This window comes from Jaculus jaculus, chromosome 1 (genome assembly GCF_020740685.1).
Source record: "Jaculus jaculus isolate mJacJac1 chromosome 1, mJacJac1.mat.Y.cur, whole genome shotgun sequence".
Classification (NCBI taxonomy): Eukaryota; Metazoa; Chordata; class Mammalia; order Rodentia; family Dipodidae; genus Jaculus; species Jaculus jaculus.
Genome location: NC_059102.1, coordinates 76,363,170 through 76,375,557, shown reverse-complemented (window position 1 = coordinate 76,375,557; position 12,388 = coordinate 76,363,170). Strand labels below are relative to the sequence as shown.

Sequence of the window (12,388 nt, the reverse complement as noted above, 5' to 3'; positions counted from 1 at the left end):
ATACCATCCCAAAAATATAAAACCAAGTCCTTCTATGAAGGACTGATATCACTGAGGTGTGTTTTAAAAACAATATTATATTTTTATTTATTTAAGAGAGAAGGGGCCAGGGCTTCAGGTACTGCAAACAAATTTCATATACATTCACCACCTTGGGCATCTGGCTTATGTGGGTCTTGGGGAATCAAACCTGGGTTCTTTGGCTTTGCAGACAAGCACCTCAACCACTAAGCCATTTCTCTAGCCCCTGGAGTATGTTTTAATATACCTTATAATCTCTTACAACACAGTACTTTGTTAAAGCTTCAGTAGTAGTTAATCTTGTCTCTGTAACAATAGAGTACACTGATTTGTATAATCTTCTGGAGAAAATGTGTGGTCATTGTCTATTTTTTTTCTGTCCCAAGCCTTACCCAAACCTCCAGGAACTCCAGTTGTGACTGAGAGTACTGCTACAAGCATTACACTTACATGGGACTCTGGGAACCCTGAACCTGTCTCTTACTATATAATTCAGCATAAACCTAAAAATTCTGAGGAACCTTACAAAGAAATTGATGGGGTAGCAACCACACGGTACAGTGTTGCTGGATTAAGTCCCTATTCAGATTATGAATTCAGAGTTGTTGCTGTTAATAACATTGGCCGAGGGCCTCCGAGTGAACCTGTGCTAACTCAGACCTCAGAGCAAGCACCTTCCAGTGCCCCGCGGGATGTCCAGGCACGGATGCTGAGCTCTACCACCATCTTGGTACAGTGGAAGGAACCAGAGGAACCAAATGGACAGATCCAAGGATACAGAGTTTATTACACAATGGATCCCACTCAACATGTCAACAACTGGATGAAACACAATGTAGCTGACAGCCAAATCACTACTATTGGCAACCTAGTGCCCCAGAAAACATACTCTGTCAAAGTACTGGCTTTCACCTCAATTGGAGATGGTCCGCTTTCAAGTGACATACAAGTCATCACACAGACAGGAGGTGAGTGTGTTTGAAAATGATAATTAAGGTATGGTTATCATTTGAAAGTGGGACGGAGAAAAAACAAGAACAACAAAGATAATATTAATCTAAACGCTTGAGATTTAGAACTTCAAACTAGAGATCTGAAAATAAACAGCATAAACAACTTAAAAAAAACAACAGCTGCTTAAGGGAAAGTTATGCTTTCTACAAGATGCTTTCCTTGACTAAAAGTGGCAAGTGAAATATTTCTCAGAGGCTGGAGAGATGGTTAGCAGTTTAGGTGCTCTCTTGAAATGTTTGTTTTTTTCATTATTCTGGAAAACTCTAACAATTAAAAATGATACAAAAATATAGGAGGGCTTATATTTTAAGCTTTTCTAATATTTTAGCCATGATGTTCATGTCTATGATGTTGATTGAAGTAGCACAATGGACTGTCTGCATCCTAAGCCTCCACTTGTTATTACCATTTGTTGATAATGGATGATCTGTTTTATCTGTTAGCTTTCCATCACTGAGCCCAAATATCTGAGATAACTTAAATGAAGAAATATTTTGCCACACAGTTCATAAGTGTCAGTCCATGGGTAGGTACCATGATGAGTCAGAACTTCATGCTAGGGAACATGTTCTGGAGCAAAACTGATCGCCTCATCTGGACCAGGAAGCAGAGAACATCCCCTTCAATATCAGCATGTCATGACCCACTTCTTCCAATTAGTGCCCACTTCCTAAAAAGTATGCCATCAACCACTATTATCATAGGCTAGTGATCAGTCTTTTAGTATATTGGTCTTTGGGGAATGTTTAAGATCAAAACCATAAAAATGCATCACCACCCTGAAATACAGATTTCTCATCTATTAAAATGACCACAGTGTAGAATTTGTGGTTGTATTTTTTTTCTAGAGATGCTGCAACAAAGTAGCACATTCTAAGTGATTTAGGCAGGAGGAGTCTACCATCACACAGTTGTAGGCCCTGGAAGACTCAATTTTATCCTGCAGGATTGGCTCTCATGAGGACCATGAAGGAAAATAGATTCCATACTCCTTCTTCCTCAGCCATTGGTTTTGTCAGTCTTATCATTCCCTTGGCTTGACAAAACTTTTGGGGCTGGAGAGATGGCTTAGCGGTTAAGTGCTTGCCTGTGAAGCCTAAGGACCCCGGTTCGAGGCTCGGTTCCCCAGGTCCCACGTTAGCCGGATGCACAAGGGGGCGCACGCGTCTGGAGTTCGTTTGCAGAGGCTGGAAGCCCTGGCACGCCCATTCTTTCTCTCTCCCTCTATCTGTCTTTCTCTCTGTGTCTGTCGCTCTCAAATAAATAAATAAATAAAATTATTAAAAAAAAAATTTGATGCCTACATTCCCTCCATATAGGAGTTTTATGAAAATGTGTGTCCAAACTTCCTTTCACAAGAAGACTTGCCATAAAGGACTAGAGCCTACCCTAATAATCTCATCTTAAATAATTATGTCTGAATAACCAGACTCCGAATAAAGGCATGTCCTGAAGTACTGGGAATTAGGACCTTGTCATGGAAACATTTCTCCTGAGGTGACACAAATACACATGTTCTCGCCAGATAGGGTACAAACATCTCCAAAGGATGATTATTCCAGGAACAGTTTTGGTGAACCAATGAGTTTATTGGGTTTACTTATGGAGCAGGGAGAGGGGTTGTTTACAGGAGTGATAGATGATTCAAATACAGCGGCATTACTAAAATTCCCACCTCAGTATAGGTGACAACTCAAGGAAGCTGTGTCTCTGGAGCTAACTGCACAACCCACAGGCAGCTGGGCTGGCTGGAGTCTGAAGCACAGCACATGCCTTACAGACAGCTCAATCGGAGTCTTTCCATCCAGTTTTTTTTTTTTTTTTCATTTATAGTTTGAGGGTAGGGTTTTATATGCCTTTACCATGTTTTTCAACTTCCTAGGACTATAGAACTTCCTTCCTGTCTTCCCAAAACCCCAGGAAGGAATTAATTCAGTTTCTAATTAATATAACCTTGGGAGTGGTTCCATGACACTTATTTTTAAATTTCAATTTTGACTTTATCAATAACTCTCCTTTCTCTTCTGAGGAGAGAATATTTCAAATTAGAGGTATCTGCTATACAAGAGACTTCAAAATATAAATGTCTGTGAGAGATCAACACCTCATAGGAAAGGTATAGATTAGTTAAAGGGGGAGACATATTTTGTAAGGTAATAGAAAAATATCAGAATGAGAGCAGCTAATATATAGTAACCACTATGCTATAAATTTGCATGGCATTAATTCTCATGGTCCAATTAGTGAATGTGGGATTATCACATTTAGCAATGAGTAAATTGAAGGAAATTCAAAGAAAATGAAAAGGGATTTGAAAAGTAATCTTGAGTCATAACATAACCAAGCATTAAGAAAAATTATAATCCCTGAATGCTTTATAGTTTATATTTAAAACTAATACTTTTCTAATGCAATAGCTATAATGTGTCTGTGCCTATTAAGTCTTCAGTAAGTAAAGAGAAACAAGAGAGAAAAAATATTAGTTTTCATCTTTATTTACAAACTATATTTAAGTTTTCTCAAGTTATTAGGTTATAACATTGCAAAACTACACATAAATGTGTAGATTTGAAAAAAAAATAAGTTTATCTGAAAGAAGTGGGAGAAATAAATACTTTTCTCAAAAAGTTCTTATACTCAGTCTCTAAATTTGGCTCTAAGTTTTATAACCATAAATTTAAACAGTGCCATGTATCTTTGTGTGCATGTGCATATGGGTATGCACATGCCATGGTGCAAACATGGAGGTCAGAGCAAAACTTGTTTTCACCTTGTTTTAAGGTAGGGTCTTGTTGTGCTTACTTTTCTTGGGACAAACATATTATCAGAAGTAGCCTTTGAGAGGAAAGGATTTATTTTGGCTTATACTTGATCAAACAAAGTATGGCATGGGCAGAGGCTGTACATGACCTCTGCCTTGGTAGTTGGGAAACAGCGAGAGGAGAATGAGCCACACACTGACAGAGAAAAACTGGCTATCACACCTATGAGACCCCAAACAAAACATCTCTTCCATCAAGGCTCCATTCCCCAAACTTGCACCAGCTGGGGACCTAGTATTCAGAACATATGAGTTTATGGGGAACACTTAATTCAAAACACCATAGATATCTCATTTTGGGTTTGCAAACAACTACCTGGCCCACAAGCTTCAGGAATTTCCTGGCTATGCCTTTCATTGGCACAGGTACTTTTGGACCACAGACTCACCCATTTTAAGCACGTTCCGAGGAGGACTGAACTAGGTTCAGCAGGCTTTCAAGCAATCACCATTAACCACGGAACTATCTCCCCAGCCACATAGTTGTATTCTTTATATTCATTAAGAATATATGTAATGACTTAGTAACTTATGCCTGCCAGGATCAATAAACTAAGAAAACCTTCCCAGTGATTTGTTCTGTTCTGTAGACTTAATTAACAAAGGCTATTTGATATTAGTGGACACCTGCCAAATACAATGATGTTTATTCTGATACACATAATGCTGATCTCCTCCTTTTAGTTATTGCTGACTAGCTCATTCCTAGAACTACTGAGATATAAGAACATATGACCATTACCTTTTAGATGGGTTGTATAAAACTTAAGAATAAGAATATTTCACTGTGATTTTATCTTTTTTACTTCTACAGAAACATACTGCTCAAAAAATCATACAAACATAAACGCTTATTTACATATGTATGAAAATATGCATTTTAATTTTTTTCTATGACGGATAGATGCTCACATAATGTTATTTGAAGTCTCTAAATGCTTGCATTCTTTGTTTTGTTTAAAATCAGGTTTAGAAGAAACAATACTGGTAAAGAAAGAGCATTTAATACATAAACCATTACTTTGGATTTCATCTATAAATATGGCCATGCTGTTTGACAGAATTAAGGCTCGATATAAAGTTGGATATTTCTAATAGTCTGGGAAATAAAAATGTAGTGTACATTTTATGATCATTTATAAAAGTATTTCACCTTGATTATTAATCTTATTTAAAATGATTATTTTCTAAAACTAAGTATTGATCTTTCTAGTTTTCCAAAACTATAACTGCTGCTATAACAGTCATATCCAATCCCCTCCCTTTTTATTGGTTTTCTGAGGTAGGGTATCACTTAGCCCAGGCTGACCTGGAATTCAGGGTGTCCTCAAACTCTTGGTGATCCTCCTACCTCTGCCTCCTGAGTGCTAGGATTAAAGGTGTGCACCACCACATCTGGCTCAATCACCTTTTCCTTTAGATGTGGGGAATGCATGGCCATTGATTGGAAAGGCAAGCTATTACATCATGCTGAAATAATATATTCTCTTTTAGAAAGCACTTTTAGCAAATAAAGGAGAAATACCATTTATGATCAAGAGTTGTTATTTATTTATTTATTTACCTACTTACTTACTTGCTTACTTACTTTCGAGGCAGGATCTCACTCTAGCTCAGGCTGACCTGGAATTCACTATGTATTCTTAGAATGGCATCAAGCTCATGGTGATCCTCCTACCTCTGCCTCCCAAGTGCTGGGATTAAAAGCGTGCACCACCATGCCTAGTTTATGAATTATATCTTTAAGATAAGGCATTAAAATAGATGTTGCTTGAAATTCATGAAAAATGGAGGCATTCCAAAATTTAAATCCTGGTATGGGTCTTTTTTATTTTTCCTAAGCTTCATCGAGAGAAATCATTTCTGAACTTCATTTCACTATAATCAGGAAAAGTCTTAGTTGTCACATAACTGGGACTGGTCCTAAACTCACCCTTCAGCTGATGATGGCCTTGAACTTTTGATCTTCTTCCCTCCATCTTCTAAATGCTTATATTACACATGTGTGTCACTTTTCCAAGCAAGCTCTAAGCATTGAAAAGAAATGAAATCTACTGTAAGTTCTGGAAATTGAAAGAGTCAAAATATAAATGGTGACATTTAGATATATTGTCCTTCCAGTTTCCAAAACCTTATAAATCATTTCATTAATTTAGATCAACAGGCCAATAACCAAAATAGAGAATGACTGCATACTCAGAATCGATATTATGAGATTCACCATCTAATTTTATAGCTTTCCATGAACACTTTTAGCAATGAGTAAAGGAGCATCCATTATAGCTACAACTGTAATAAATTTATCTTTTCTTCTGTATATCCAAGGAGAGTCGACAGTAAGATTTGTATAGATGTTATGTCTTCCCTGCTTATTTGCCATTGGTGTATATGTGAAACCATATGCCACGTTAGAAAGTTTGTTTGATTTTAGATCATCTATGAGAGTTGCTTTTATTAGCACTTATTGGTATAATAGACATACAAGTTTTAAAAATATCTATCACCTTGAAGTAGTAGATATAGTGATAAAACATTCTCTAATATATTACAGTATTTCACATGCTTATATGATGAGATGAAATTATAGATTAGTGATACATGTGCCAACTGTTATCTCCTCAGAGATAATTTCTACATGTTGCTCAGACATTGATCTTTTCAAAGACAGTAGTATTTCAGATCAAATGAAGGTTTTTTTTTTTAAATTTCATAGTCATTTTTCACCCTCTGTCTTTGAGCTACTTGCCTTCAAATATTTACATTGAGTATAAATGTAATACTACCCAAGCATTTCCTATTTGTTAGTATAATTTTATTTGAGAGACATTTTCTTTATTGTGTTATGAGCATGTAGTAAATAGCCATGAGTAACATAAAATGTAAGGGTGGTTCAAAAATACTTTTAAAGAGATATGTGTGCTTCACTTTCATTTCTTGTGTCATCAGATTCTAATCTTATCAGATACAGTATGATTACACTTAAAGCTCCAGATAATGTATTTTGTTTATTAATGAGTTTTGACAATGTTAAAATATTTATATAATTGATGGATTTATGAGGAGACTATTACCACAAAAAATATCTTATCAGTAAAATGACTTATATTACATATAAACAGCAAACCAGTAAGTGAAGATAATAATAATTGATGTGTAGAAACAGAGAAAATCTATATGAAAATGCATGGATACATATAAATTTGCATTTAAATATACATATATATGAATAAAACATGAATATAAATATAAAATAGGACCTTTACAGCCACAATGTTTCAATTGACAGGTAATTAGAGTATTCACTATATCTCTTTGTGTTTGGAAGAAAACAAATATGACAGAGCTTGAGTCCTATCTATCTATCTCTCTCTCTATCTATCTATCTATCTATCTATCTATCTATCTATCTATCATCTATCTATCTATCTATCTGCATACTTTAAGCACTACGTCCAATATATTTGAAGATTTAAGAAAATATGCATTGATTTCTCAATGTTTTTTGTTTTCTCTTTGAATCTTCAGCTTCATGTTGACTGTTTCAAATGTGACAAAATGATACCCAGGAGGTGATATGTTTAGGTAGATTCAGTTCCCAAGAAAATCTGAGTTGTGGCATCAATCTGTGATTTATGAGCCTTGATCCTAGTATAATAAAAAGATAAAACTTTAACGCATATGCTGAATCTAACTTATTGATACATTTTTGTCCCATGGGATATGCTTTTTCTAAATTCAACACATTTTCATTTATTAAAAGTTAATGCATTGAGGAGTTGGTTCTGAGGTCAAAGGTGCTTTCTTCAGAGCCTTCACTCCAGTGCTTGGATCCCCAGAACTCACTTATAAAGCCAGACACAAAGTTGCACATGCATCTGTGTTTCCAATGTGCCTTTGGTAATGGGAGGTAGCGTAATAAGTATGCTTAAGCTTGTGGGCCAGGTACTTAGGCCTTCCCAGCAGCAAAAACAACATGAGACCCTGTCTCAAAGAAGGTTGAAGGAGAGAAACAACACCCCAATGTTGTCCTCTGACAATCACATACACAATGTGGCATACACAATATATATATATATATATATAGAAATATTTCCCTAGAAGATTAATTAGCAACATATCTTTACAAAATAGAGACATTTGAGCAAAACTAGGTCCCAAGTCCTTAAAGTAGCAATCTACTAGTGTTCATTTGGACCACTCTTCCTTTCATGGGTAAACACTTTCCTCTTATTACCAGGCCTCTTATACCATCCCCACTCATATAATCATTTGCCTCTTGCTTCTGAGCATTTATATTTACATTGCAAATTTAAAATCTAATAAATTACATATATTCTTCCTAAGCCACTTCAGAAGGAGATTTTGTAAGCACGGGAAGAAAAGTCCCCATAGCTCATATGAGAAGTTAAAAAATAACACAACACACACACAAATACACACACACACACACACACACACACAGAGAGAGAGAAAAAAAAAGTGTTCCCTCTGAGATATTTATGTGCCTCTTTAATTCATTATTTGGCAGGAAAGGCTCTTAATAGAACCAAACAAGATAAGATTAGATTAGATTGTGTCAAGGAGCAGGAATGAAGCATAGAGACAATTGGGAATTTGCTGATGACAAAGTAAAGTATAAAGTAAACAATTTAAGTGAGGAAAGTGAGTTGGGTTTCCCAGATGTCTTCAATTGGTGTCAACTTATTAGCATGCAGTAGGGAGCACATGTATAACATGTGTTTGTCTACTAATAGCAGTTTGGAATTGTCCCTGTTTCTAAGACATGACTAATTTTTGATGACACTGCACTGTATTATGGTTTGGGTTGATTTAAGAGTTAACACATGCTTTCTTCCCCAGACCTATGGAAATTAGGGGAAGATGAAAACAACCATAAAGGATAATTAGTGACTACCAATATTATTTTTAGGCTTTGCACTTCTGAATTTTAGGACCAACCTTAAGTTTCCCACCTATCTAATGACTCTTGGAACTCTTATAGATATAAATGGAGCACTTTCAGTGGGGTTAAGTGGTAACAAGGAAATGAGAATTAATAATCCTTATTTGAGTAAGATATATTAACCAGAGTGGACTTCACATTCTTATTATATATGAAATATGGCTATCTCATATTATCTACTGTAAATTCTATGTAACTAACATGAGAATTCTAGATAACATCAGTTGCTACTATATTTGTGATAATAAGTGCATCTTATAAACAGTAATTTGAGTGTAGTTTATCTACAAGCCAATAGGGACAATATTACACTTGCATTTGGCCTAATACATTAAGTAATTTAACCTGAGTTAAAAATAACTATTTGCAAATTATATTCTTTTCCCCCTTCTCCTTCCTCATTACTAAAATGTCTATTGGAAAGGATAAATGTTTGAGGCTTATGATTACCTAAGATTTGCTAATGGAGACTATATTATTTTATAAACAATTCAAGGGAGAACATTTCTACTCAGCTGTAGACAACAATGGCTTACTTCAAATATATTTGTAATTAATTTAATTTTGTCAACATTATTTTTAAGTAAATATACTATGTTTAAAAATCAAACTCAGAGACATTACTTTATTTGTAGCTAGTAAATAAACACATGTCTTTAATTCTACTATATCTGGTGTGAATTTGCAACTACTCCAGGACAAGGGATGAATTTATCACATAATTCTTGCTCTTTGGAGTTAAAAAAAAAAAGAGAGAGAGCTGCTTACAAACAGGCAAACTTGGATGATATAAGGTATGTAGACTCCATTAGGTTTGTACAGTATAAGGAAAGAGTTTGGAATATTCCTTGAGATGGTGAGTTCAGTCCTTTGCCTCCCTGTTTTTAGTACCAGGGCAGCCTCTAAACTTCAAAGCAGAACCTGAATCTGAAACAAGCATTCTGCTGTCTTGGACACCTCCACGGTCAGACACCATTGCCAGCTATGAATTGGTCTACAAAGATGGGGAACATGGAGAAGAGGTGAGACTAATGAATCTTTTCTTCATTCTGGAAAAGATTTACTTAACAAAGGAGGAACTTCCCCCAAAATCCTGAATGGTTTTGGGGTATGGAGTAGAATAAGATCTATTATGTATTTTACTAGAATACCTTTCAATTCAGGTTTCTAAGTTTCAAAATCTAGAAATATGACGTGATAGAAGAACAAATGCTCCAAAAGCCACAGGGACCTCCTCTTGTTCTTTTCTACATTAAAGTATTTAAGTTACTTACATATACATGTAACTGACTGAGATCTGTATGCAGCTGAAAGTTATTAGTGGGATGAATGTGCTCAGACTGTTTTAAGAAAAAGATATCCCATAGCAGATGAATATTAGCATGTGAAACATTACCTGGTATAAATGTAGCTACATAGATAATAGGATGCAGTAAAATGAAATGAGAGTAGAGTAATAGAGAGAAATGAAAAAATGTAATTAATACTTAATATTAAACATAGCTATAAGACTTTTATGGATACTAACTCAAACTCATTTCATTCTTAGAACTGTACACATACTATCAATACAATTCATACAGAACAAAATAGAGTGCATAAACACACACACACACACACACACACACACACATTTAAAATTCTTACAGAGTTTCACACTACTGGTTAGCAGGGCTGAAAATTGCATACAACCAGGAAGGGTTGAATGTTCATGTTTTTTAATCATTACACTCTGAAGTGTTGTCTTGACTCTTCAGTTGCACTTGGAAGATACAGTAGAAATTTACATTCAAATATATAGAAAATTGTCAGAATGGAGTGAAATGATTACAATGAATACATATTACTCTATTGTGAAAAAGGAGCTTAAGGACAAAATAAAAAGATCTAGTAAAATAACACCTGAAAAATTCAGTCCCACATAAATCGTTTTACCTTATTTCTCATCATGCTTTATCCTAAAGAAGTCTTCAATAAGTTGTTTAACCCCTAATTCATAACAAGGAACATTAAAATTTTTCACATATTAAATGAACTATTATAAATTAACAGATATCACATTGTCCAAATGCTGTTTTAAGTTAATTCAGTCCTTTAAGCAGTTTTATTGCATATATTTGGATCTAGCAGAATCTCTGAATAACAAGCTTTAAATTCAATGATTTTAGAATTGGCTAGCAAGGCTGGTATAAATTATGAATTTCAATTATAATTTTTTTTATTTTTATCTTTTTTTTCTTTTTTTTTAAATTTAATTTATTACTTTTCTTTTCAGTAAATACAGGCAGTTTGGTACCATTATTTAGGCTCATCTGTGATTTACCCCCTCCCATTAGACCCTCCTTATTAATGAAAATGGGTCGTGCATTGTGGAGTTAGCCCCCAGTTATTGGTATGATAAATGTCTCTGCAAATCATGACCCAATATGTGACTCTGACATTCTTTCCGCCCCCTCTTCCGCAAGATTTCCCTGAGCCATGTTGGGTTCATTTTTGGTCTGCTTCAGTGCTGAGGTGTTGGGGGCCTCTGAGGCTCTGGCTCTCTGATTTGGTAGGAGTTGATTTTTCTCTGCGTTGATCTCCTTCCCCTTTGTGCTGGTATCTGGTTCGCAGGAAAACATCACCCTTGCTTATTTCGCCAGTTGTCCTTAGTTTCAGTTGGACCCCTTTTGAGGTATGTTGGGGCAGCTCTCTTCTTAGGATCTGCATCTATCTGGAAAAGAGAAGCAGATTCTCCAACGGAGAGTAAGTTAGCATCCAGAAAATTGAGATAACACTTACTTTTTTGATAGACAGTATGATAGGTTTAGGCCCTCTTATACCCCGTGATTGACGGTAGCTTGATATTGTAGAGTGGGCTTGTGTTTGGGTATGGTTCTGCTCCAGCTATGGGTCTAGTACCACTGAGTAGATCAGTTAGCCAAATCAAGAGCAATTGATTCTTCACCATGGCCGTGTACCACTATTGCACTTGTGTGGGCATCACATCTGGTTATTTGTTGCTAATTAGGTTAAACAATGTGTTGCTTGGACAGATCTTGGTCATTTCCCCCAGTCGCCTATGTAGCGCCTTCTGGCACTAGACACCCTGACTGTCTGGGGACTGACTCTCTCCTGGCTTCCAGCCATGTCATTCCATTTTACGCGTCAGCTGCATATGGAGTCTTCAGCAATAGGGTCTTACCACTGGCCTTTGGTGGGTCATCAAGTACTCTGACAGAAGTCTGTCATTGTTTTGGGAAACCTTGTAGGTTTCTCTGATCAAAAGCTCATTGTGGATGGTAGGCCCAAGCTGGAAGTGGGGGTTACAGGTCAGTGTCCACTAAGAAATTGAGGAAAAAGATAACTAATATACAAGAGTTAGAGAGGAGAGAGATTGAGGGGAGAGGGGGAAAGGGAGGGAGGGAAGATGTAGGAGATTTAGGTCAGTCTTGATCCTACCCTCTCCAGTGTCTTGTGGTTCAGGTGTTTCCTGTAAGGGTCTAGTGAAGGTTCAGCCATTTGGTCTGTCTTTTAGGAAGTAGAATTTTATGGTACCTTTGCCGTTTGGGTCTGGGTTACTGTTTTCC

General features: G+C 36.0%; 1 protein-coding gene across 50 annotated transcripts in view; it reads left to right on the top strand.

Annotated features, from left to right (window-relative positions):
* Positions 1-12,388, top strand: part of Ptprd (protein tyrosine phosphatase receptor type D) — a 2,343,620-nt gene that overhangs the window by 2,128,583 nt on the left and 202,649 nt on the right. For all 50 annotated transcript variants that reach the window (XM_045148487.1, XM_045148550.1, XM_045148541.1 and 47 more), the window contains 2 exons: positions 408-989; positions 9,708-9,841. In XM_045148487.1, coding sequence (XP_045004422.1) covers positions 408-989; positions 9,708-9,841 — 716 coding nt within the window. The remainder of the gene's footprint in view (positions 1-407; positions 990-9,707; positions 9,842-12,388) is intronic.